Source organism: Tenrec ecaudatus, chromosome 6 (assembly GCF_050624435.1).
Source record: "Tenrec ecaudatus isolate mTenEca1 chromosome 6, mTenEca1.hap1, whole genome shotgun sequence".
NCBI lineage: Eukaryota > Metazoa > Chordata > Mammalia > Afrosoricida > Tenrecidae > Tenrec > Tenrec ecaudatus.
In genome coordinates, this window is record NC_134535.1 from 490316 (window position 1) to 515983 (window position 25668).

General features: G+C 52.8%; 2 protein-coding genes across 4 annotated transcripts; both read left to right on the plus strand.

Moving 5' to 3' along the window:
- Window positions 1-11323: 11323 nt before the first annotated feature.
- CHKB (choline kinase beta) lies at window positions 11324-14235 on the plus strand. 3 transcript variants are annotated; one of them, XM_075553427.1, is made up of 11 exons: window positions 11335-11666; window positions 11924-12032; window positions 12189-12302; window positions 12449-12582; window positions 12666-12761; window positions 12862-12920; window positions 12998-13079; window positions 13151-13259; window positions 13373-13476; window positions 13602-13683; window positions 14023-14235. In XM_075553427.1, the coding sequence occupies exons 1-11, from the start codon at window positions 11443-11445 to the stop codon at window positions 14095-14097; spliced, it is 1188 nt and encodes a 395-aa protein (XP_075409542.1). In that variant the 5' UTR covers window positions 11335-11442; the 3' UTR covers window positions 14098-14235. The 3 variants fall into 3 exon arrangements, with proteins under 3 accessions (XP_075409543.1, XP_075409542.1, XP_075409544.1); XM_075553428.1 differs by lacking the exon at window positions 13602-13683 and having other exon boundaries at window positions 11324-11666; XM_075553429.1 differs by lacking the exon at window positions 12189-12302 and having other exon boundaries at window positions 11339-11666.
- A 955-nt stretch (window positions 14236-15190) lies between these two features.
- Window positions 15191-20898, plus strand: CPT1B (carnitine palmitoyltransferase 1B). Its single transcript, XM_075553430.1, has 18 exons — window positions 15191-15361; window positions 15727-15866; window positions 16082-16259; window positions 16360-16461; window positions 16576-16713; window positions 16819-16896; window positions 17203-17310; window positions 17422-17506; window positions 17890-18085; window positions 18233-18418; window positions 18500-18605; window positions 18679-18795; window positions 19008-19172; window positions 19268-19402; window positions 19516-19668; window positions 20093-20206; window positions 20446-20538; window positions 20614-20898. Exons 1-18 carry the CDS (start codon window positions 15221-15223, stop codon window positions 20695-20697), a joined length of 2319 nt encoding a protein of 772 aa, XP_075409545.1. The 5' UTR covers window positions 15191-15220; the 3' UTR covers window positions 20698-20898.
- The last annotated feature ends 4770 nt before the right edge of the window (window positions 20899-25668 follow it).

Below are 25668 nucleotides of genomic sequence, written 5' to 3' on the forward strand. Positions count from 1 at the left end.
TTTTGAGCCGTGGTTCTCAATAAAAGTTCAATGGAACCTTGGAGTCCTAAAGATAGCCAAAGGGGTTCTTTAAGGCCAAAGTTGCTTGTATAAGATTAGTAAGAGATTGCGCACTGTGTTGACAGTTTCAGTGATGGTACAAAAGCAATGACTGATAAAATTATGCAGGCTCCTTATCATAAATTAAGGCAGTGGTAACACACTGAAATAGTAGTCATCAAAGTCTTCACAACAAGATGCTCACACTCAATACTTTAATATACTGTTTACGCTTCTGAGTGACCAGATAGGGTAGGAATGTAGGGACTTGCGCAATGATCACAAGGAACAAGCACATTCACAGTGGTTTGAGTTGCCAGCTAAACGAGCCACTTTTTCCATGGCACACTAATTTTACTTGAAAGAACAACCAGCAAACTATGGCTACTCAGACTTGAGAATCTGGTAATCATTTTCTTAGAAGTGAACAAAGTGAGCCTATTACTTCAAGGGAAACCATTGACAGTATTTGTTGACAATGATAACTTTTGAGATTTTAAGCAAAAGTTAAGAGTTTTAGAAAACGTGAATCCACCACCATGAGCTTATTTAATAATCCAATATTTCAAGATTTTTCTGATGAGCTTCATGGTAACAACATGTATGATATTTTGATATTATATAATGAAATACAGCAACATTTAGGAGATGTGCATAATTCTTTTTTTAAAATCATTTTATTGAGGCCTCGTACAACTTTTATTACAGCCATCCATCCATCGTGTCAAGCACATTTGTACATTTGTTGCCATCATCATTTTCAAAACATTTTCTACTTGAGCCCTTGGTATCAGCTCATTTTCCCCCTCCCTTCCCGCACCCCCTGAGATGTGTGTAATTCATGTAATTCATTGAACCAATATTTCTCAAAGGACCAATGGATGATTCTCTAAAATTATGCATGAGTAAAAAATCTATTAAGAGTATACAACAGAATGGACCTCTCTTTAAAGAGGAGATAAAGGTTCTTTGACATGGATCAGGTTCTAAATTGTAATAACCTTTAAGGAACTGTCTATTGTCAAGTTGTATTGTGTGTAGTATCAAAGAAGATCCACAATTAGATGAAAAAATTATCGAAAAGCTTTCCAACAATGAATCTCTGTGAGGCTGGATTTTCTTCACTTACCTCCAACCAAAGCAGCATATTGCATGAACCTGGAAAAGCACAGGTGAGAATCCAGCTATCTTCAACTAAGCCTGAAAGAGACTTGCAAACATAAGAAAATCATGCCACTCATCCTACTTAATAATTTTCCAAAATATTTTCAAAAATATTTTAATATGCTTGGGTTTATTATGATTTAATTATGAGTAAATAATTCCCTCACAAATGTGCCATAATTCTTCAAATAGTCACGCAGAAAAAGCAAGTCACCTGCAAGGAAGGAAAACCAGGATGGACTGAAACTCAGTTGCAGGATTCAAGGATCAGCTATAAGGAAACAGGAGACACAAGGCTCTAAGGGAAAGATTAGTGAATGTGATAGGAGGAGAAATGACCCCCTCAAAGATACCCACACGTGGCCCCTGAGCCCTGAAAATGTGACTTTATTGAGCAAAGGGGCCTTGGTAGCTGTGACTAAGAGTCCTGAGGTGAGGAGATTACCCAGGGGTGGTTTCTGTTGTTCTTGCAGTCATTGTTCTTAGGTGCCGGCGAGTCAGTTCTAACTCGTAGCGACCTGAAGTACAACAGAAAGAACCACTGCCCCATTCCGTGCCATCCTCACAATTGATCTTATGTTTGAGCCCACTGTTGCAGCCACTGTGTTAATCCATCTCATTGAGGACCTTCCTCTTTCCATGCCACTCTACTCTACCAAGCATGATGTCCTTCTCCAGGGACTGATCTCTCTTCACAACATGTCCAAAGTACACGAGACGATGTCTCATCATCCTTGCCTCGAAGGAGCATTATGGTTGGATTTCTCCCAAGACAGACCTTTTGTTCTTTTGGCTGTCCAAGGTACTTTCAGTGTTCGTCGTCAGCTACTATAATTCAAATGCATCGATTCTTCTTTGGTCTTCTTTACCAAATGTCAAATTTTCACATGCATATATTGTTGTTGTTGTTGTTGTTGGGTGCCAGCGAGTCAGTTCTGACTCATAGCTACCTTAATCATAACCAAAAGAAGCACTGCTCAGTCCTGTGCCATCCTCACAATTGTTCCTATGCCTGAGCGCACTGTTGCAGCCACTGTGTCAATCTATCTTGTTGAGGGCCTTCCTCATTTTCTTTCTTTCTTTTTTAAAAAATAATTTTACTATCTTATCACAATCCATGCATCCATCCTTTGTGTCAAGCACATTTGTATATCTGTCGCCATCATCATTCTCAAAACATTTGCTTTCTACTTGAGCCCTTGGATCAGTTTCTAATTTTTCCCCTCCTTCCCCACTATCCCCTCCCTCATGAACCCTTGGTAGTTTATAATAATTATTTTTTAAATTGTTTTATTAGGGGCTCATACAAGTCTTATCACAATCCATACATACATCAATTGTGTAAAGCACATTTGTACATTCATTGCCCTCATCATTCTCAAAACATTTGCTCTCCACCTAAGCCCCTGGCATCAGCTTCTCATTTTTCCCCTCTCCCTCCCCGCTCCCCCATCCCTCATGAACCCTTGATCATTTATAAATTATTATTTTGTCATATCTTGCCCTGTCTGACATTTCCCTTCACCCACTTTTCTGTTATCCATCCCCCAGGAAGGAGGTAACATGTAGATCCTTGTAATCGATTCCCCCTTTCCAACCCAACCTCCCAGTATTGCCACTCACACCACTTGTCCTGAAGGGATCATCTGTCCTGGATTCCCTTTGTTTCTGGTTCCTATCTGTACCAGTGCATACCCTTTGATCTAGCCAGATTTGTAAGGTAGAATTGGGGTCATGATAGTGGGGAGTGGCTTGCGCATTAAAGAACACAGGAAAGTTGTATGTTTCATCAGTGCTATACTGCATTCTGACTGGTTCATCTCCTCCCCAAGACCCTTCTGTAAGGGGATGTCTAATTGCCTACAGATTGGCTTTGGGTGTCCACTCTGCACTCCCCCTCATTCACAATGACATGATTTTTTGTTCTGGGTCTTTGATGCCTGATACCTGATCCCTTCGACACTTGTGATCACACAGGCTCGTGTGCTTCTTCCATGTGGGTTTTATTGCTTCTTAGCTAGATGGCCACTTGTTTATCTTCAAACTTTTAAGACCCAAGATGCTGTATCTTTTGATAGCCGGGCTCCATCAGCTTTCTTCACATTTGCTCATGGACTCGCTTTGGCTTCAGTGATCGTGTCAGGAAGGTGAGCATCTGTGTACGTCAGAAGCAACAAAGCCCACATGGAAGAAGCACACCAACAAACCTGTGTGACCACGAGGTGTCGAAGGGATCACGTATCAGGCATCAAAGAACAAAAAATCATATCATTGTGAAAGGGATGCATGTGTGCAGATTGGGGTCCCAAAGCCCATCTGTAGGCAATTGGACATCTCCTTACAGAAGATGTCTCATGGAGGAGATGAGCCAGTCAGGGTGCAGTGTAGCAATGATGAAACATATAACTTTCCTCTAGTTCCTAAATGCTTCCTCCCCTCCCCTACCTCACCCCCCACTATCATGATCCCAATTCTACCTTAAAAATCTGGCTAGATCAGAAGCAACAAAGCCCACAGAGAAGAAGCACACGGCCTAAGCGAACACAAGGTGTTGAAAGGACCATGTAGCAGATACAAAGGAACAAAAACAATCATTGTGTGATCACCTTCCTCACATAATGGCTGAAGACGAAAGTGTGCATAAGCAAGTGTGGTGAAGAAGGCAGATGGTGCCCAGCTACTGAGAGATATAGCGTCTGGGGACTTAAAGGCTTGAAAGCAAACAAGCGGCCATCTAGCCCAGAAGCAACCGAGCCCACACGGAAGCAGCACACCAACATAGGTGACCATGAAGGACAGAGGAGACCAGGTCTCCAACATCAAAGATGGGGTGGTGGTGAGAATCACGTCACCGTGAAAGAGGGGGAGTGCATGATGGGGACCCAATGCCCACCTGTAGAGAGCTGAACACCCCTTCCAGAGGGGTAGTGAGGAGGAGATGGGCCACACAGGGTTCAGTGTAACAACAATGAAACTCAAAACCTTCCTCTAGTTCCTGAACGCTTCCTCCCCTCCCAACCATCATGACCCCAATCCTACCTTGCCTTGCGGACCTGGTTGTACCAGAGGATGTACAGCGGTGCAGTGGGGATCTGGAGGCACAGGGAATCTAGGACAGACGAACCCTTCAACACCGGCGGTGGGAGTGGCGACACCAGGAGGGAAGAGCATGTAGAAAGGGAGAACCGATCTCGGAGATCTATGTGTAACCTCCTCTCTGGGAGATTGTCAAGGGGGAGGTGGGTGAGGGGAGACGCCGGGGAGTGTAAGATAAGATATAATAATTATTTATAAACTATCAAGGGACCAGGGGTGGGATCGGGGAGGGAGGGGGATGGGGGGAAAAAAAGGGAAAACGAGCTGATTCCAGGAACCCAAGTGGAAGGTGAATTATGAGAGTGACGAGTGCAACGAATGTATAAGGGTGCTTTGCTCATGTGATGTATGTACAGATTGTGATAAGAGCCTTATGAGCCCCAATAAAAAGATTTTAAAAAATCTGGCTAGACCAGATAGGGTACACTGGTACAGATAGGAACCAGAAACACAGGGAATCCAGGAGAGATGATCCCTTCAGGACCAGTGATGAGAGTGGTGATACTGGGGGGGTGAAAGGAGGGTGAGGTAGAAAGGGGGAACCGATTACAAGGATCTACATATAACCTCATCCATGGGGGATGGACAACAGAAAAGTGGGTGAAAGGAGACATCAGACAGTGTGAGATATGACAAAATAATAATAATTTATAAATCACCAAGGGTTCATGAGGGAGGGGGAGCATGGATGGATGGGGTAAAATGAGGAGCTGATACCAAGGGCTCAAGTAGAAAGAAAATGTTTTGAGAATGTTGATGACAACAAATGTTCAAATGTTCTTGACATACAATGGATGGATGGATTATGATAAGAATTGTATGAGCCCCAATAAAATTATTTTTTAAGATATATTGAGCATGTTCTTCCTTTTTGGTTTTCTAACTCTAGATTCTACACATTTCAGTATCATATTTTACTTTGTCTTCTTGAGCTGCCCTTTGGAATTTTCTACTCCGCTCTTTGACTTCATCATTCTGTCCATGTACCTTAGCTACTCTGTGATTAAAAACAAGTTTCAGAGTCTCTTGTGACATCCACTTTGATCTTTTCTTTCTTTTTTTAAAGTTTAAATATTTTCTTTAGTTTTCATGTTTTCATGAACCTTTGCTTTCTTCAAGTATGACTTTTATTTATGTCAAACCAGAGCTCATCATGTCTCCTATCATTAGTGTCCAAAGGGTAAACTCTCTTCCTGACATGTTCTTGAAATTCATATGGGATCAACTCAAGATCATATTTTGGCTTTAATGGACTTGTTTTCATTTTCTTCAACTTCCACATGAACTTTCAAAGGAGCAATTGATGGTCTGTTCCCCAGTCAATTTCTAGCCTGATTTTAGCTACTGATATTGAGCTCTTCCTACAGATGTAGGCCATTTGACTTCTATGTATTCCATCTGGAGAAGGCCCCATGTTACTGTAAAGAGTATCTGCAATGAAGAAGACATTGGGATTGCAAAACTCTATTATGCAATCTCCAGCTTCATTTCTATCAGCAAGACCAGCTTTTACAACTACTGTTCCTTCTTTGTTTTCTACTCTTGCATTCCAATTGCTAATTACTACCAATGCTTCCTGATCATATGCTTGATAGATTTCTGACAGAAAAGATTCGTGGAATTCTTCAATTTCTACATCACTTGCTTTGGTGTATAAATTTTAATAGTAATTGTATTGGCTGGACTTCCATGTATGAGGATAGATACTGTCTTATCACATCCAGCATTGTATTTCAAGATAAATCTTAAAATGTCTCTTTGATGATAAATCCAACACCATTCCTCTTGGATCTGTCATTCCTGGCATAGTAAACCATATGTTTTTCTGATTCAAAAAGGTAAATAAAGGTCCATTTCAGCTCACTAACTGGCCTAGAATGTTGACTTTGATGTATTCCATTTCATTTTTGACAACTGAAAATTCTCCTAGATTCATATTTCATACATTCCAATTCCAGCTATTAATTGATATTTGCATCTGTTTCATCTCATTTCAAGTTGTGCCCCATTAGTCAGTGAAGGTCTTTAAGGTTTTACTCCCACAGGCTATACTCCATCCATGTCATTATGGTCAACTCTACTTTGAGAAGGCAACTCCCCCTCAGTCATATTTTGAGTGCCTTCTGATACTGATCTAACAATGTTCTGTTTCTTTACATGATATTTCCAGTATTGGACAATGCTTAGATGCTAACCCCCAGTTTTTCCATGGCTAAGCCCTCAGCAGTGGATATCCGATTCCTTCTTCATAGTCTGTTCCTAGTCTGCAAGCTTAACTGAAAATGTACAGCAGGATGACCCTGCTGGCATTTAAAATGCTGGTGGCTGAACTTCCAGCAGCACAGCAGCACACCAGCCACCACAGTTCAACCAACTGATACACAAGTGGTGGATTATTCAGGTGGGCTAGCCCCCAATGTCACCCTAAATGTCCTGTGAAAGAGAGGGAGAGGTTGGTTACACAGACCCCAGAAGAGGAGGCAGTGCAAACACGTGGCAGAGGCTGGACTGCCAGCAGCTACCAGAAACTTCCAAGGGCAGGGATCGGCTATACCAAAACCTCTATGGGTTACATGCACCCTGATGTCAGCCTGGTGATACTGATTTTGAGTCTCTGGTCTTCAGAACTTAAGGGAATACATTTTTCTAAGTGACTAAGTTTGGGGTAATTTGTGGCAAACCCATTGCCATCAAATCAATTCTGACTCATATTGACCCTAGAGAACACAGTCGACCTGCTCCATCAGGTTTCCAAAATTTCAAATCTTTATGGAAGCACACACGCTCTCATCTTTCTCCCTTGGAGCTGCTGATAGGTTTGAACTGCCAACCTTCCTGTTAGGCAAATGCCTCACCTACTGCACCACCAGGGCTCCTTGTTACAGTCACAGAGGGAACTAAAACAGTGACTTCAGAGTATAACAATCATGCTGTTACTAAGCCACAAGCATGTGGATGCTAATTGAAGTCATGGGCATGGATGAGGCCAAGGAGGGCTCACCACCTAACAGCATCAGCACATCCTTTTCACATGAGTTTTACACCTCTGTGCTACCCTGAAAAAGTCCTAACTCAACCTACCTGCAGTGCTATGAATTACTTAATATGACCCTTCTATATTCTTTGCAGCTATAATCTTTGTAATTCCTACCAAATGACTAGAAAGGACTTTGCAAACGGGAGGTGCTTATGGGCCACAAAGTGGACTGCATAGTTTTCTAATAAAGTAAATAAGGGGATAGTAACCTTGTGGGTTATCACCATCACCAGTCTGTTCCAATTCATTGTGATCCTATAGAGCAGTGGTTCTCAACCTTCCTAATGCTGCAACCCTTTCATACAGTTCCTCATGTTGTGGTGAACACCCCAACCATAAAATTATTTTCGTTGCTACTTCATAGCTGTAATTTTGCTACTGTTATGAATTGGGCAACCTCTGTGAAAGGGTTGTTTGACCCCCAAAGGGGTCATGACCCAGAGGTTGAGAACTGTTGCTGTAGAGTCTCCAAGGCGGTAAGTCTTTATGGGAGCAGATACTCTCATCTTTCTCCCTTGTAGCGGCTGGTGGGTTGAACTGCTGATCATGCTGGCAGTCATGTGTAGTCAGTGGAAGATTTTATGTCAACTAGACACTCTGGACCAGGGATGGAGTCCAAACCTGTCAGTCAAGTGGAAGCTTGATGACACTTCCTTGGAGGTGCACCCTTTTGTGTGAGACTGGGGGAGTCTGGAAACTGCTCTCTCTGCCTCCCTGCTTACTGGAACTCTGCCAGCCTCAAGGGGTAGCCCCATGTGGGCCACCAGACACTGAGAACTCTTGGTTCCCTGCCATGTTCCCAGAGACCTTGGATCCTTGACTCTGCACCCACTGGCCTGTGATCTCCCTACTTCCTGCTTCGCCTTCTGGCATCAGCTATGTGAGTCTGAAGAGAGCCATAGGAACTAGCGTCAGACTTAGGGACTTGAGTTGGACTGGGCTGGGATGCCTTCTTGCTGTAAAGTTGATTCTTAATATAAACTTCTTTCTTGTACATAGATGAGTGTCACTGGTTTATTTCTCAAGACAACCCAGCCTAATACACAGTGAGTTCCACCATCACGTCTTTCCAAGATTGTTATATAAACAAAAACATGTCAAAATGAATCATTTCTTTATGATTGTAAAACAATTTAATGCATAAGCATACACATATCATAAAATAAAATGGAACTCCTTGAAAAAGAAATATATAGAATCTAATAATACCATCCAGAGGTAAAAGTCATATTTTTATCAGCATTTTTGCTTTGAAAGGCTCAGTCAAAAATAATCTTTGTAGAGTGTACTTTTCAAATGGACTATTTAACCAATGGGGGGGGGGGACACCAAAATCCAAATCTAATGTCCCTGAAGTTTGAGCAAGTTTGCACGCTAAATTGGCTAGCTATTTTCCAATCTAGTCTGTTTTCATACTCGGGTTGAAATTGCAGAATTTCGGCCAGACATGCACACTGCACTGAACTCCCCCAGAGGCTGACATTTAATTAATGTAGTTTGGAAGGCATGCTCACTGTTGCTTTTATTTTTTAGCAAGAAAATGTTTTGTTCAATCCATTGCTGGCGGAAACGCTTCCTAGTAGCATGGACTCAGCTCTTAGTGGCAGCCTGTGGGTCCTCTCATAGTCCAGCAGCTGTTTATTTAGGTCTGAACACAGATTATCTTGGGGATTTTTCTTTTTGTTTTTCAGGGAGGGATAGGGTTCCATTTACCCAATTGGTACTCTGTAGGTGGTTACCATGCGGACTAGTTCACACAAATCTGAGACTTTTGGCTTGTAAGCCTAAAGGACTTTAAATTGTTCAGCAAACTTGTAAGGACCCATGAACAGTTGTGAAGCACGTTAAAGTTTTATGCCAAAGTAATATGAGCAGATCCTTAAATTCAGCCCTGGGATGGACTTTTAAAAGTAACCCCAAGGAAAGGTGCATTCAGCACAATTAAATCTCACACAAGCACTAGGACCTAGAAAAGTCACCAGAGGACTTGGGGCAGAATTCTGTTTACCATTTGAGTTCCATTAGCCCAAACTCTAACAATTAAACCAAAGTCACTGCCACTGAGTGGATTCTGATGCATAGTGAGCCTGCAAGACAGAGGAAAACTGCCCATCTGGGTTGCTGAGACTGTTAACTCTTTACGGGGCAGAAAGCCTCATCTTGCTCCCATGAAGCAGCTGGTGATTTCCAAATGGTGAACTTGTGATTAGCAGCCTAACTGGTGATCCACTACACAACCAGGGCTCTATGAGTACTCAAACCAACCAAGAGCCATGGTATTTCAGGTGCCCTGGTAGAAACAGCTCAAATGATACCTAGCCACCCACCTCCCACTTGCAGCTATTCTGTTAGGTCCCTCTAGGGGAAGGGGAGGGTGGATGGAATCTTTTCTGTGGACATTTGTGGAAGCGTTGTCGCATCCTTCCAAAAGGAACTTGGCCTCCTTTCTCATCAATGAGCTCTAGGTCCCAGAATTGGCTTCATTTAAATATGTTGTGAAAGATGGTGATTTTATACAGCAGCAACGGACAACAGCCTCTGCTCAACAATTTTTTATTTGCTCTGGCCATACAAGTCAAACAGCACTCTAGTAGTCTGTCCATCTATTCCACCCCAGCCTGAGCGCTCGCTTGCTCTCTCTCTCTCGCTCTCGCTCTCGCTCTCGCTCTCGCTCTCGCTCTCGCTCTCGCTCTCGCTCTCGCTCTCGCTCTCGCTCTCGCTCTCGCTCTCGCTCTCGCTCTCGCTCTCGCTCTCGCTCTCGCTCTCGCTCTCGCTCTCGCTCTCGCTCTCGCTCTCGCTCTCGCTCTCGCTCTCGCTCTCGCTCTCGCTCTCGCTCTCGCTCTCGCTCTCGCTCTCGCTCTCGCTCTCGCTCACACACACACACACACACACACACACACACACACACACACACGGCTGCTGTTCAGTAAGGGGAGCCGGAGCACACATGAAACTGCCCAAATGGACCAAGGAGAAGAAAGGCAGTCCCGGAGTGTCCTCTGTTGTCTTTAGGGGGTTAGATTTAGACTTTTGAGCCCAGCAGTATGCTGGGCCAACTAATTCCCTGGTCACTGTGGACCTTCCCTTGTCAGTAGGAGCGCACCTCTGCAGGTGGTAACCAGTTTACCTTAAGCCTCCTTCCAAGCCTCCAGGCCTAGAACCAGTCAGAATCCCAGCGTGGGCCCGCCCATTCTGACACCGCTGCTCCCCTCCTGTCCCAACGCCAAGAATAGGACCCCGAAAGCGAGCCATAAGTGGGCCTGACCGGGTTGGGGGTGGGGGACGTGTAGTAGGTGCGATGAATGATGAGAAGTTGGAGCTCCAAGCGGGATGGCACACTGGACTCCCAAACTCACTGCCTTGGACTCGGTTCCGACACCCAGGGACCGTTACAGGGCAGAGAAGTGCTCCGCGGAGCTTCCAAGTATGTGAACTTGAGGTGCCCTGGTGGCGCAGAGGGTGAGGCATTTGAAGCCAGCAACCGCTCTGCAGGAGAAAGATGCAGGCAGTCGAATCCTAGAAAAATTCAGACTCCAAGTTCTCTTAAGAGTGGGCAGGCCCAGGTTGTGTCTCCTCGCCCTTCTGAGGCTGAGTCGCGGACACTGGTCAGCCACATCCCGCCCACAGACCTGGCCCGCGCCCAGCCACCTGTGTTACAGCCAGCCCACAGGGCTCGTCCACAGGACTCCACACGAAGCGAGGCTGTCCCCGCCCCGCCCCGCCCCGCCCAGGACACTTCTGATTGGCTCACGCAGTTTCCCAATTTCCGGGTCGCGATCCAAAGAGAAGCCTGTCTTTCGCGCAGTCACGCCCTGAGGCGGGAGCGGGCGCGCCCCAGCCAGAGAGTGAGGTCATTGGCTTTCGCGAGGAGCCTGGGGCGGGGCACGGAGGAAAGACGATGAGCTTGGCCTTTGAGGGGCGCCCCAGACCAGGTTACGGAGGGAGCCGAGCGGCGCTGGAAGGAGCCGAGTACCTCCGGAGAGACCCGAGTGTGGGCGGGGCAGGCCAAGCAGGCCGGAAGCAAAACCGAGCGCAGCCGGAAGAAGCCGAGCCCTCCCGAAGGCGGCGGAGCTCAGCTGTGCGTTGGGGCCGGCCGAGTCCGAGCTATGGCTGCTGAGGGGGCCGCGGTGGCCAGAGGCGGGGCCGTGGGGGGCTGCCCGGCCAGCGAAAGCTTGAAGCCGTCCAAGTGCCCAGAGGCGGGCCCGATCCGGCGGCGCACCTCTTCGCTGTCTCAAGACGCCGAGCGCCGCGCCTACCGCTGGTGCCGGGAGTATTTGGGCGGGGCCTGGCGCCGGGCGCGGCCCGAGGAACTGAGGGTTACTCCCGTGAGGTGGGAGGTCAGGGGTCAGCCCCTGCTGCTCGCGGGAGGGACGGGGAGAGCGGGACCGGAGGGGCAGGGGCCCCGGGGGAGGATGGCGGGAAAGAACCTAGGGTGGATGGGGGGCAGGGAGGACGGAAAAAGGGACCCTGGAGGACAGAGTGATCCAGGGGAAGACTGACGGTAGCGCGTGGGGGAGGTGGGACAGAGGGACCCAGGGGAGGGTGGTGGGCCCTGCCTCCGGCTGAGCATGCCCTGTGGGTCTGCAGCGGGGGCCTCAGTAACCTGCTGTTCCGCTGCTCACTCCCGGACCACCTGCCCAGTGTTGGTGACGAGCCCAGGGAAGTGCTGCTTCGGTTGTATGGGGCCATTTTGCAGGTGAGGAGGGTGAGCCGATGGAACCATCCCATGGCACAAATAGGAAAACTGCGGCTCAGACACTCAGTAACTTGTCCATTGTCACCCTGCTGCCTCACATGGCAGAGCCTGGTGGGTTAGCTGCCCTCTGCCCTTTGCTGTGTCCCCCTCTCTCAGGGCGTGGACTCTTTGGTCCAGGAGAGCGTGATGTTCGCCATCCTCGCTGAGCGGTCACTGGGGCCCCAGCTCTATGGTGTCTTCCCCGAGGGCCGGCTGGAGCAGTACATCCCAGTACGAGCCCAGCCCTGACTTCCTCTCCCCCAAGTCCGCTTTGCCTTCCTCAGCCCCAGGTGGGGAATCTCCCCAAGGCCCTGGCCACCCCCACCCTCCCCCTCCCGCCCAGCCCCATCACCACCCTGATAGGTTCCTGGGTGCAGAGCCGGCCCCTGAAAACTCAAGAGCTTCAAGAGCCACTGCTGTCTGCAGCCATTGCCGAGAAGATGGCCCAGTTCCACGGCATGGAGATGCCCTTCACCAAAGAGCCCCACTGGCTGTTTGGGACCATGGAGCGGTGAGCAGGCCTCCATGGGGACCCAACTAGCCTGGCCGGGGGGCCACGCAGTGGAGTGAGTGTACCTTGTTCCTTGGGCCCAGGTATTTAAAGCAGATCCAGGACCTGCCCGCCACCGGCTTCCCCCAGGTGAACCTACTAGAGGTGTACGGCCTGAGGGACGAGATGGGCAACCTCAGGTGAGGGTGCCAGCAGTAGGAAGTGCCTGCCAGGGTATTGAGGGCTAAGCTCTGGCCCTCTGGTCATTGCTGACCAGGATACTTGTCCCCTCCCCTGCAGGAAGTTGCTGGAGTCCACCCCATCCCCAGTGGTCTTCTGCCACAATGACATCCAAGAAGGTAGGAAACTGCTCCTTAGCCAGCCTGACCCTGTGCTGTGGCCCAACGGCCCCAGAGTGACCAGACCCGTACCCCAGGGAATATCTTGCTGCTCTCCGAGCCAGAAGACACCGATAGCCTCATGCTGGTGGACTTCGAGTACAGCAGCTACAACTATAGGTGAGGGATCCAGCCCTCAGCCCCTGCTGTGTCTCAGCTGCAGACTCAGTGTCCCCCACCCCCACCCCCAGGGGCTTTGACATCGGGAACCACTTCTGTGAATGGGCCTACGATTACACGCATGAAGAGTGGCCCTTCTATAAGGCCAGACCAGCGGACTACCCCACTCGGGAGCAGCAGGTACATGGACCAGAGGGGCCAGGGAAGGGGCAGCAAGTACACAGGTGGGAGGAGGCAGGCAGTGACACCAAAGGGTTTTGGTTGGACACACTGCCTTTGCCTGTACCTTTCAGCTCCATTTCATTCGCCATTACCTGTCAGAGGTAAAGAAGGGTGAGGCCCCTTCCCCCGAGCACCAGAGGGAGCTAGAAGAAGACTTGCTGGTGGAGGTCAATCGGTGAGGAATTATGGGGCTGGTGGGTAGAGGGCGATGGAGGAGGGACTGGTCCAGGCAGAGCTGCAGGGGCCAGACCAGCCCAGGGAGGACGCTCCCACAGTACCACTGTGCTGTCCCCACCCCAGGTATGCCCTGGCCTCTCATTTCTTCTGGGGTCTCTGGTCTATCCTTCAGGCATCTATGTCCACCATCGAGTTTGGTTATCTGGTAAGTAAACCAGAAGATGGGTATGGTGAGGGGGATGTACCATTCCCCCCCACCCGCAGCCATCAGTGGTGCAGCGGGTTAAGTGTGGGGCTGCCCACCAGAAGTGCAGTGGTTTGTTCCCACCATCTGCTCTGGGGTCTGGGGGAGCAAGATGAAGCTTCCCTAAATATTTCCATGGGAGGCCGAGTATGCACTCTGTTCTGTAGAGTTCCTCTGAGTTCCAGCTGACGTTTCTGTGGGGTTTAGGGGGGCCCCGGGGCCCAGAAGCAGGGCTGTTCTGGTCCAGGAAGAGTGAATGGACTGGTCAGACTCTCACTGCCGGGGCGCTGTCTTTCCCAGGAATACGCTCAGTCTCGATTCCAGTTCTACTTCCAGCAGAAGAGGCAGCTGACCAGCCCACACCCTGAGTCCTAATCTACTGCTGCACATCCGGGTGCCTCCGAGCCTTCCGGGCAGGCCCTGGCAGGGGAGGCTGCAGTGTGTGTGTGTGCCCCCTGGGCAGGGAGCCCTGGGCTAGGTCCCTTCAGACAATAAACTTCTTCAGACAATAAATGATTTTGACTTTCTTCCTGCTGCCACCTCTGTGTGACCTGGGCCAGGAGCCCCTGGCTGCGCCCATCCCTTCAGTGACGGCCTATCTTGGCCTTCCTCCTGGCTTTCCTGGAGCTAGTTTTGGAACACAGCAGGGCACCTTGATTTCCCTGGTGGAGCAGGGCTAGACAGTGCACCAGCGGATCATGAGGGTCACTCCTGCGCCTGGGGCCTCCCCTTCCGCCTACCAGGCCAGGGATAGCAAGCTAGGAGCACTTGGGGGCCAAGTGGGGCTGCTCTGGCAGTCCAGCTGACATGCTGGTGACCTTTCCCCTACATTGGCTATTTTTAGCTCAGATGCACCAGACTCACGTGAGACCCTGTGAGTCCCCAGACCTTTGGGCAACCTTCAACTCGCAGACCCCGCCCCTGCTCCTGAGTCCTCCACGGGGAGGGGACTCAGGTTCCCGCCAGCAACTGTTTTCCGACCCCAATTTGGGAGTAGGTGTCAGATTCCCAGGGAAGGCGGGGCTGGGGCAGCCTGAAGGACGCGGGGACACGGGCCAGAGCAGGCAGCCTCACAGACCAGAGGGAGCCTGAGCCGTGAGCAGAGGGTAGTGCAGGGCAGCACGGGCCAGGTGGGCCTAGGGGTGCCTCTTGCCGTTGGGTTGGGGACTCCCTGGACCCCCTCGAGCTGGGCCTTCCTTGTCTGTCCCCTCCCTGGCATCTCCTGCTCTAGGCCCCTGGCTGCCCGACCCGCTGCCCACTGTGGCGGAACCCGCCGGAACGCGGACGCCAGGGTTCGGCGGCCGTTGGCTCGGGGCTAGGGACACCAGCTGCAGACAGGCCGGGGTGCTGGCTGGGGGTGCCGGCTGGGGGCACGGGGCCGAGGCAGACCCGGGGTGGGGGGGCCTCGCTCGCTCGCTGTGGGCGTGGGGGGGCGGAGCCGGCCTGAACCAGCGCGTGCACCCCTTGCCCCACGCCCAGGTGCCGACCAACCCCCAGTATGGCGGAAGCGCACCAAGCGGTGGCCTTCCAGTTCACAGTGACCCCAGACGGGGTCGACTTCCGGCTCAGTCGAGAGGCCCTGAAGCACATCTACCTGTCTGGCATTAACTCCTGGAAGAAACGTCTGATTCGGATCAAGGTGGGCACAGTAGTTCTCGGGTCCCGCACTTCCATCTGCAGGTGCAGAGATGGGGCCACCGCTGCCCCCTCCCAGGTCACCGTCACAGATTCGGGCAAGCGGCCAAGCCCCTGAGTTCTGCAGGATGGCAGGCCAGGCAATGCAGGAACGGGGGTGGGGAGTGGGGGGTGGGTGGAGAGAGACTGTGGCAGATGGGCGGGGCGTTGAGTGTGGACTGGACAGGAGCCTTGAAGAAGGGTGAGAAGAGCACAACAGGTGTGGAAGCAGTGCAGGAAGACTAGAGCCCCCTCACCTCGTGGGGGCCTGCTCACCTGACTCCCCATTCTCCAAGTCCCAGGAGAGCTGCCCCCAATTTCTGCCCACAGAATGGAATCCTCAGGGGTGTGTACCCAGGCAGCCCTACCGGGTGGATGGTCGTTGTCATGGCAACCGTGGGATCCTCCTACTGCAATGTGGACCTCTCCATGGGCCTGGTCTGTAGGATCCAGAAATGTCTCCCTGAAGGGTAAGGCGCAGGACTTGGAGGTGGGCACAGGGGTCCTGGAAGGCTGTGGAAGGTGCGCTGAGAGTAAACCCTGGGCCAGCACCTCATCTTCCCTCTAATGATGTGTGTCTGATGCTCCTGAGGAACTGGTCCCTTGAGAAGGGCCACAACCCTAGTGGCATTCAGCCTGGGCAGCTTCACGACTGCTCACTGCCCCTGTCCCCACTCCTGCACAGATACAGCCCCTACCAGACGCCGCAGACCAAGGCCCTGCTCAGCATGGCCATCTTCGCCACAGGTGCCTGGGCCACTGGCATCTTCTTCCTGCGTCAGACCCTGAAGCTGCTACTCTCCTACCATGGCTGGATTTTTGAGATGCATGGCAAGACCAGCCATGTCACCAGGGTCTGGGCGGTGAGCTGGGCCGGGCACAGGGCCTGAGTGGGGTCTAGGGGTGGTGGGGAGGTCCTAAGCCCTCTGGCTCCCGCCCCACACACTGCCTTCTGTGCTCCAGATCTGTGTCCGCCTCCTGTCTAGCCGGCGGCCCATGCTCTACAGCTTCCAGACATCCCTGCCCACTCTCCCCGTGCCCAGCGTGCCAGCCACCATCCAGAGGGTGAGAGTCTGTCCTGGAGAGGGCTCACTAGGGAGTGGTGGGCTGGGGGAGGGGGCAGGCGAGTCCCAGGCAGGTGTTGGTGTCAGACCCCACCTTGACACTCTGGCTGGGCAGTACCTGGAGTCAGTGAGGCCCTTGTTGAATGAGGAGCAATTCCAACGCATGGAGATGCTGGCCAAGGAATTCCAGGACAAGACTGCCCCTCGGCTGCAGAAGTACCTGGTGCTCAAGTCTTGGTGGGCTACTAACTATGTAAGTCCCACCCTAACCCTATGAGTGCTTTTCTCCCCACCTACCTGTGGCCCTATCTGCTTGGCCCCACCCTGCCCCTCTAACTGCCCTCCTGCCCGCTCGCAGGTGAGTGACTGGTGGGAAGAATACATTTACCTTCGAGGCAGGAGCCCACTCATGGTGAACAGCAACTACTATGTCATGGTAAGCGCAGGGATCCCTGTGGCTGTTTCAACTGACCCAGGGTGGTGCTGTCCGCCACCCCCATGCCCGTCTTTTGCACCCTGCTGCAGCTCCCTCTGGCACAAGCCCACCCTCCTCTCCTTTCCCAAAACTCACATACAGTGAGTCTGCACTGCTCTGTCTTCAAAGCAGAGTATAACCTGCACAGATGAAAGGACCTGGGGGTAGTGTGGGCAGTGTCCCCTTTCCAGAAGCCGGCCCTGGTGGCATGGGCAGGATGCACCATGGGAAGGGCAAGTCCCAGCACCTACTGCCCTTCTCTCCCAGGACTTTGTGCTTATCAAACCCACGGAGGTGCAGGCTGCCCGCCTGGGGAACATTGTCCACTCCATGATCTTGTATCGCCGTAAACTGGATCGAGAAGAGATCAAGCCTGTGAGTGGGGTGGGGCTGGTAGAGGAGGGGCCAAGTCCCAGCCCTGGACCATTCTCACTGTGGTGCTGGATGGAGTGGAGGGTGGCCTGCCAGCCTGGCCCTTTCTTGCAGATGATGGCGATGGGCATTGTGCCCATGTGCTCCTACCAAATGGAGAGGATGTTCAACACCACCCGGATACCGGGCAAGGAGACAGGTGCTGTGCTTCTCCCCCCTATACCACGCCCCCACACACATACTGCCTGCTGCCAGGGACAGGCAGGCTGCAGGGCTCTGGTCTCCCAGGAACCTGGCATGGAGCTGCCCCCCAGGGCCAGGGGCATGGTAGTAAACAGAGGTGATGGTGGGGCCACTCAGCTCTATTGCTCTCCTCTCCGTGAGGGGATTGAAGTCAGGGTCTGTGTGCCAGGGGGCAAAGGTGTGGGAGTAGTGCAGGAAGACTAGAGCCCCCTCACCTCCTGGGGGCCTGCTCACCTGACTCCCCATTCTCCAAGTCCCAGGAGAGCTGGGGGGCCACAGGGTAAGGAGCAGGCTTCTTCTGGCTAGCCCACCCTGCCTCAGCTCCCCCACCCTCCCTAGACCTGCTGCAGCACCTGGGCGACAGCAGGCACGTGGCGGTCTACCACAAGGGCCGCTTCTTCAAGGTGTGGCTGTACAAGGGCTCCCAGCTGCTCAAGCCCTGCGACCTGGAGATGCAGTTCCAGCGCATCCTGGACGATAGCTCCCCACCGCAGCCAGGGGAGGAGAGGCTGGCTGCGCTTACAGCTGGTGAAAGGTGAGGTGGGCCAGGGGAGGCACTTGCCCTATGGGCAGTGCCCTTGGTGGTGGCAGGCTGGCGCTTCCCTGGCACCCCACCCTTGACTGGTGAGCAGAGAGCAGCCCAGCCCATCAGGTGCCCCCAGTGTTGCCCTTGTGCCCCCAGGGTGGACTGGGCCGAGGCCCGCCAGGCCTTCTTCAGCCATGGCAAGAACAAGGCTGCCCTGGAGACTGTGGAGCGGGCAGCCTTCTTTGTGACCCTGGACGAGGAGTCGCACACCTATGATCCTGAGGACGAGGCCAGCCTCAGCCTCTACGGCAAGGCCCTTCTGCACGGCAGCTGCTACAACAGGTGAGGCCCTGGCCTGAGTGCCCCACCACCACCTGCCCTGGAGCCCTCACCCCCTCTGCCCCACTTTTTGGCTTTATCCAGGTGGTTCGACAAGTCCTTCACACTCATCGCCTTCAAGAATGGCCAGCTGGGCCTCAACACGGAGCACGCATGGGCAGATGCCCCCATCATCGGGCACCTCTGGGAGGTAGGGCCGGATAGGCCCTAGGGGCAGGCGGTGGGGGCATGGCTGGCCCCTCAGTCTGACCCCTGTCTCTCAGTTTGTATTGGCTACCGACACCTTCCATCTGGGCTACACGGAGACTGGTCACTGTCTGGGCCAACCGAACCACGCGCTAGAGCCACCTCAGCGTCTGCAGTGGGACATTCCTGAGCAGGTGGGTCAGGGATCCCAGTAGGGGCAAGACCCAGCCAGGGGCCATGACCTCCCCCCTTCCCCTGGAAGCGTGAGGGGACCAGAGTCCAGGCTGCAGGCTGCCTGGCCCAGATGGCCCTTGAGTTTGCACTCATCAGCAGTCCTCAGTGCGATGTCGGGCGCCCCAGGTGGCTTGCTGGTCCCCCTCCCTACCATGCTTTGGCTTCCCCGCAGTGCCAGACGGCCATTGAGCGCTCCTATCAGGTGGCCAAGGCCTTGGCCGACGACGTGGAGCTGTACTGCTTCCAGTTCATGCCATTTGGCAAAGGCCTCATCAAGAAGTGCCGCACCAGCCCCGACGCCTTCGTGCAGATCTCCCTGCAGCTGGCCCACTTCCGGGTGAGCAGGCAGCGGTGGGGCCAGGGTGCGGGGAGTGGGGATGGTATTGGTGGGCCTGGGCAGCTGCCCACCCAAATCACCACTGTGTTCCTCAGGACAGGGGCAAGTTTTGTCTGACCTATGAGGCCTCAATGACCAGAATGTTCCGGGAGGGACGGACCGAGACTGTGAGGTCCTGTACCAGCGAGTCCTCCGCCTTTGTGCAGGCCATGATGGATGGTCACCACATGGTGAGACCCCACTAGGGCCAGCTGGTCCCGTAAGGGGGGCATGTTGAGGACCCCCACTCACTCTGGGGATCAGAACAAGGTGGTGAGCACCCCATCCCTGTTTTCATCCCCAGAAAGCAGACCTCCAAGACCTCTTCCGGAAAGCATCAGAGAAGCACCAGAACATGTACCGCCTGGCCATGACAGGGGCCGGCATTGACCGGCACCTATTCTGCCTCTACCTGGTCTCCAAGTATCTGGGGGTCACATCCCCTTTCCTGGCTGAGGTCAGTGCCTTCCCAGGTCAGGGCCACCCGGCAGGCTGGGTCTGCCCACTCCGACCCCTTGGGTCCTGGGAGGAGGTAGAGTATGTGGAGAGAGGGGGGTTCTCTCCTGAAGTGTCAGAAGCAAGGGAGCGGGCAAGCATTCTGGGCAGGGATGAGCCAGTGTCCAGACCCCACAGCTGGTCCTTGAGAGGCAGGGAGCCAGGGATGGAGCATGCAGGACAGGAGCTATGAGGGCGGGCGGACAGAGTTGCGGGGGGGTGGGGGAGCACAGGAGAGGCAGGATGGCCCAGGCAGAGGGCTGTGGGTGCACAGAGAGAGAGCCGTATCTGGAAGTCTGTGTCCTCATGTTCACCCTGCCCAGCTCATAGGTGTGTCAGTGGAGCCGACAGGGGAACAGACCCAGTGACTTTCCTGTCTCTCACAGGTGCTCTCAGAACCCTGGTGCCTCTCCACCAGCCAGATAGCTCAATTCCAGATCCGCATGTTCGACCCCAACAAGTACCCCAATCACCTGGGGGCCGGAGGGGGCTTTGGCCCAGTAAGTGCCCCAATGGGGCAGGAGGGAAGGATGGGGGAGCACCAGGAATCAAGGTGAGGCTAGATGGGGGACCCCACCCGCCCTACCTGGGGGTCAGCTCCCCCACGAGAGGGCAGATCCTGTGGGAGGGGCCCGGATGTGGGAGGTCTGGGAGACAGCTCAAGGGGGCCCGTACCTGGGTCAGGGCCTGTAGGGCCTGGCTCTGGCTCTCAGGCTGGCCTCATCACCGTGGCCCTCAGGTCGCCGACGATGGCTATGGGGTGTCTTACATGATTGCCGGCGAGAACACCATCTTCTTCCATGTCTCCAGCAAGTTCTCAAGCTCAGAAACAGTAAGTCTCTCTGCCCCACCCTGCCCTCATTCGGAAGTGCCCTTGCCCAGGGACTGAGTTCTCTCTGACCCCCAGAATGCCCAGCGTTTTGGGAACCACATCCGCCAAGCCCTGTTGGACATCGCAGACCTTTTCCAAGTCCCTAAGGCTGCTCGCTGAGGGTTGAGGTGTGGCCAGCCACCCTTCTCACCAATGCTGGCCGGCCTGTGGCACCCTGGTGGTCAGCAGTGTCCCAGGCTCAGAAAGACAGCCCTTCGGCTGGATGCTATTTCCGAGGACTGAGGCGCTGGGGATGAGGTTGGAGCCGGGATGGACTTTTAACATTTTCTCGGTAGATGTTAATAAAAATAAGGCTGTGTAATCTCTTAGCCCTTCAGTACCTGTGTTTTGTTTGGGAACTAGGTGGCCCTCTCTGCCTATCCAGCTCAACCTGCCAGGGGGCGGGTGGGTCTCGAGGGACTAGGAAGGCCCTTGAGTGAGGGTAGCCCTGAGGGTAGCTCTGAGACCAGTGTCCATACCCACAGAGTTCCTGGAATAAATCCTTGCCCCGTCAGTCACCCTTACCCTGCTTCACCATGCTGGAATGTGGGCCCCTGAGACCCATGTCCACACTCGCTGTAGCTGCTCCGTGACCTTCACCCTTCCTTCCCAAGGCCACTTCTGCTTGTCTGCCGGTCCCACAGGACCTGTCCCTGCGGTGCCCTGGCTGCCTTTTGTTGACACGTTTACAGGGCATCCACACACCTGCAGACCCCCAGCAGGCCAAGAGCGGACTTGGGGACAGCGACTATGAAAAGTATCAAGTGCCCTGTCCCTGGCTCTGAGTCCTGGGTGACGCCAACGGGGGGGGGGGGGGGGGGGGACGACGACACCCTGCTGGGGGCTACCTCCTTGTGTAGCGCAAAGTGACAGCGAGGAAGGCGGTGTGGGCCAGGCCCCAGAGACTGGGGGCTAAGGACCCATGGGCGAGCATCAGGAGGAAGCTCATGAGAGTGGAGGGGAAAGTTGCTCACATGTCCGAAGACATCCCTTTCTTGTCAGGAGACAGCTGGGGCAAAGTCTAAGGAGCCTGCCCTGACAGAGGGACAAGAGGTGGGAAGGGAGGGCGGAGTCCGTGAAGGGGGGAGCTGGGGCTTTGGGGTCTGGGGAGGAAGAGCGGAGGGTGGGTTGGGCCACCAAAGAGGGGCGGGGAAGAATTGGGAGGAGTCAGAGAAGGGTGGGATGGAATGGGGAAAGGTAGGAGGGGAGGGGTGAGAGTAAAAAGTCAGGAAGGGAGAGGTGGGGAGCAGGGTGGAGCCAGGGAAGTGAGGGATTGAGGGAGGGCTCCAGAATGGAGGAGGAGGGGAGGGAGGGGCTGGAGGCCAGGGAGGGGCCTGTCCTTAGGTGTCACCTAGTCCCATGCACAAGGAAACCCACCCGGTCCTGCACCATCCCACAACTGCTGGGTTTGAGCCCATTGCTGCAGCCGCCGCATTCATACACTTTGCGAAGGGCCTGCTCCCTGTCTGCTGTCCTTTATACCAGCTACCCGCTATAGAGGTGTAGTTGGGATCTCAGGATCTTTATCTTTTTCCAAGTTTTCTCTTATGATTTCTAGGTGGGGTTCACATTCCAGATCATCACTTTTGCACTTTAACAATCTTAAAAAGTTTTCAAACCTTCCAGAGGAGCCCCGTGGCTCAGTGGTTAAGTGAAGGGTTGCTAATCTCAGGGACAGCACTTTGAAACCCCAACTGCTCAGCAGGAGAAAGAGGCTTTCTATTGGTCCCTGAGACACACAGGGGACGTTCTACCCTGCCCAATGGGATCACTATGAGTTAGTATTGACTCCAGAGCAGTGAGTACGGTTTTTGTTGGTTTGGTGTTTTTTTTTTAAATCAAACCTCCCAGTGTGGTGTGCCTGATCTTTGAGGCTCAAGGACAGAGTCAGAGGCTGACCTTTCTGAATAAAGTGCATTTGATGGGCTCGCTCTGGGCCTGGTTTGGCCTTAGGACACAGGAGGAGGGCACAGGGTGGTTAGAAGTAGGGAAGAGGAGGGTGAGAGGTCTAAGGCAGAGGCCCAGTGAAGAGGTATCAGAAATGCCTTAGTTCAGGTCACTAGGCAATAACGAAGTCATGAAAACGTATCATAGGATGTTGGAAATACAACTTGTGGTGGTATCTGGGCCTTTGGGAATAGTTTAAACCTGAGAGAGGTGAGAGGGCTTCACACACACACACACACACACACACACACACAACACTCCTCTGACCACTGAGGCTGCTAAAGGCCCATTTATCTTCTCAATGCCTCTTTCTGTCCAGAGCTTGTCTCAAGATCTTCACAGGTGTCTGCCCTCAAAGCACCCGTGTAACCCTAGGCCAGGGCCTGAGACCTGGTGGGCTCAGGGAATGTCTAGTACCTGTTGGGCAGTGGACAGTTTGGAGGCCAGCTTTTCCCTAACACTGAAACTCAGTCCATAGAAATAAATGTGAGGAGAAGTCATGGTGCTGGGCCAGGCTGCAAACCTCTGGTGGGAGCACACCAGACCACACAGGGAGCTGCATCCCTCAGAGAAATGCTACCACTGAGAACAAGTAAACACTGGAACCTCAGGAGATCCAGCCAGGAGTTTAATCCTTGCTCAACTAAATCCTGATTGGCCAAGGTGGGGGACTCCTCCTGATCCTCCCTCCTCCCCACGGTGGCAGGCTGACAAAGATTCCACCTCTGAGAGTCCACACAGAGAAGGTGATTCCAGGTGTGTGTATGGCCTGGCATCGTGGTGACAACCACATTCTGTGTGAATTGCCTACTGTGCATCGAGATCATAAGGGAAATGATTGATAAGAGTCTACCAGCCTCAGATGTACAAGGGCACCCAAATTCAGACAGCCCTGGCATAATGGGTGTCTTAGTCTCCTAGTGCTGCCAGTGAGTGGCTTTAAAGAACAGTGACTAATTTTTCACATTTCAGGAGGCTAGAAGTCCTAGTTCAAGCCATAGCTCCAGAGGGAGGCCCTTCCTTGAAGGTGGTCCTCAAATGGCAGCTGCCTTTTCCCATGTTTCTGTGTCTCTCAGCTTTTCATAATTCAGAAGTGATTTGGTTTAGAACCCACACTACACTGATAAGACCTCATTAACATCAGAGAAGAAATTCCTCTTTCCAAACTGGATAGCACTCACAGGTACAAGGCCTGGATCTCAGTATGTATTTTGTAGGGACACAGTTCACAATTTCCCACTCTCTGAATCCCCAAAATTGATCTTTCCCACATGCAAAACACAATTACTTTAACCCAATGGTTGATCAGTTTGCCTCTGTTGAGCTAGGCTCCTCTACCCCTCTCAAGAGTCAGTCTCCCTTTCCCCCAATGAGGCAGGCTCTCTTGGGGAATGCTGGACCCCCCTCCCCTTTGTGCAGCCTGGGAAACACTTACTTTCCCCAGAAGCTGCTGCATTATCCAGCATTAGGATCTGTGGCCCACGCTTTTCTTGAGTGTTATGTCACAAACATGAATGGGAGAAAGATTGGAGCCTTCAAGGTTGCTCACTGGTGAGAAGGGTTGGCCAAAAACCCAGACTTGCTTTGTTGGAATGACCTGGATCAATTCCAAATGTTCTTAGGGGTCAGAATCCCTACAGAAAAAGCTCAGTGGTTGGGTGGCAAAGGAGTTGGGACTGTCAAACCTGAAGTTACCAATCTCCCACCCTGGCTTCTCCTGCACTCTTCTCATTGGGCCATTTGGACTCATCCTCTACCCACTAACTCATCCCTTCTCCCTCACCTGCTCCGTCAAGCCCACCTTCTAAATGGTCTTTTACCACTCCCCCCACCCCCAAAGTGATCACCACCTCCACCATCAAGCCTCCACTGTCTCTCATGCAACAGCAGCATCAACCAGAGTTCATATCCCTCTCTGGGCCTCAGCTTCTGAATAAAGCCCCAGATCCTGGGACTTCCTGAGAAAACCCCCATGAGTAGGCTCCCGCATGCTCTTATTTCTATGTGTACATTACAAGCCAGTCCCTCAAAGCACTGTTAGTGATGTGTGCACCCAATTAAGAGGCCACAAGGGCCTGGCAAACTCAGCTCCTGAGCCTCAGCTGCCTCCTGTATAAGAACACAATTATTTTGATTTTGCATGGTGGTTTGGAGGATTCAAAATAGTTGGGCAGTCATCCCTCACACTATCACATTTGTTCAGAAAAAGAGCTGTGCCTTAGTGGCACAGTGGGTTAGGAGTCAGGTTGCTAACTGCAAAGTCAGCAGTTTGAAACCACCAGCTGGTCCATGGAAGAGAGATGAGTCTTTCTACTCCCAAAGATTCTAGCCTCAGAACTACAAAGGGGCAGCTCCACTCTGTCCTGTAGGAGGGCTATGAGTCAGAATCCACTGGATGGATGGCCCGTGAGTTTGGTTTGTTTGGCTCTGTGTCATCTAAGTCCTGGCCACCAAGTGGGCATGAAGGGCAAGGTTCTCCATTGATGGCCCCTCGTTCAAGAAGGAGCCGAGAGGAGGGCTGCCAGGTCGGTGAGCGCTAAAGCTCCCGTTCTCCACTCAGTTCTCCTCCATCCTGATGCCAGGCCTCAATTCCGGCACTTGCTGACCTCAAGCCAGAGGCCAAGGCCAGCCCGGAAGCCATCAGAGAGCTGCTTCCGGCACGTGCTTAAGCCCACCCCTTCCGCAGAGACCAGCCAATAAGGGCGTGAATCCAGCTCCAGGGGTGGGCCAAGTAACAGAGAGGGGTGGAAAGGCAAGACGTCATTTCGTCACTTCCGGGAGCATCCACGTGCCGAGCGACCAAGCGTGGGCAGAACTGGAGGTGAGCGTAGTGACAGCTGAAGGCCCAGACCTGTGTGGTAGGTTCCACCCGGACCCAAACGCCATGGGTGCCAACCCCTCCTCCTCACGTCACTCTACCCACAGCCCCCGCTCCACTCAGGCCCCTCGCCACTCACCCTTTCCTCACAGGCCCTTTATCCCTCAGACGCCTCCGAACCCGCAGACCCCTCCCCCTTCAGACCCCTCAGAACCCTCAGACCCCTACCCCTCAGACCTCTCAGACCCCTCAGACCCCTACTCCCCTACCCCCTCAGAACCCTCAGACTTCAGAACCCCACATTCTCCTCACCCCTCAGACCCCTC

Coding starts and splice junctions, on each gene's coding strand:
- CHKB (XM_075553427.1), top strand. CDS start 11,443: ATGGCTGCTGAGGGGGCCGCGGTGGCCAGAGGCGGGGCCGTGGGGGGC. Junction 12,033..12,188: donor TGTATGGGGCCATTTTGCAG/GTGAGGAGGGTG, acceptor CCCCTCTCTCAG/GGCGTGGACTCTTTGGTCCA. Junction 13,684..14,022: donor CCATCGAGTTTGGTTATCTG/GTAAGTAAACCA, acceptor TGTCTTTCCCAG/GAATACGCTCAGTCTCGATT.
- CPT1B (XM_075553430.1), top strand. CDS start 15,221: ATGGCGGAAGCGCACCAAGCGGTGGCCTTCCAGTTCACAGTGACCCCA. Junction 18,796..19,007: donor AGTGGGACATTCCTGAGCAG/GTGGGTCAGGGA, acceptor GCTTCCCCGCAG/TGCCAGACGGCCATTGAGCG. Junction 19,669..20,092: donor CATCCCCTTTCCTGGCTGAG/GTCAGTGCCTTC, acceptor TGTCTCTCACAG/GTGCTCTCAGAACCCTGGTG.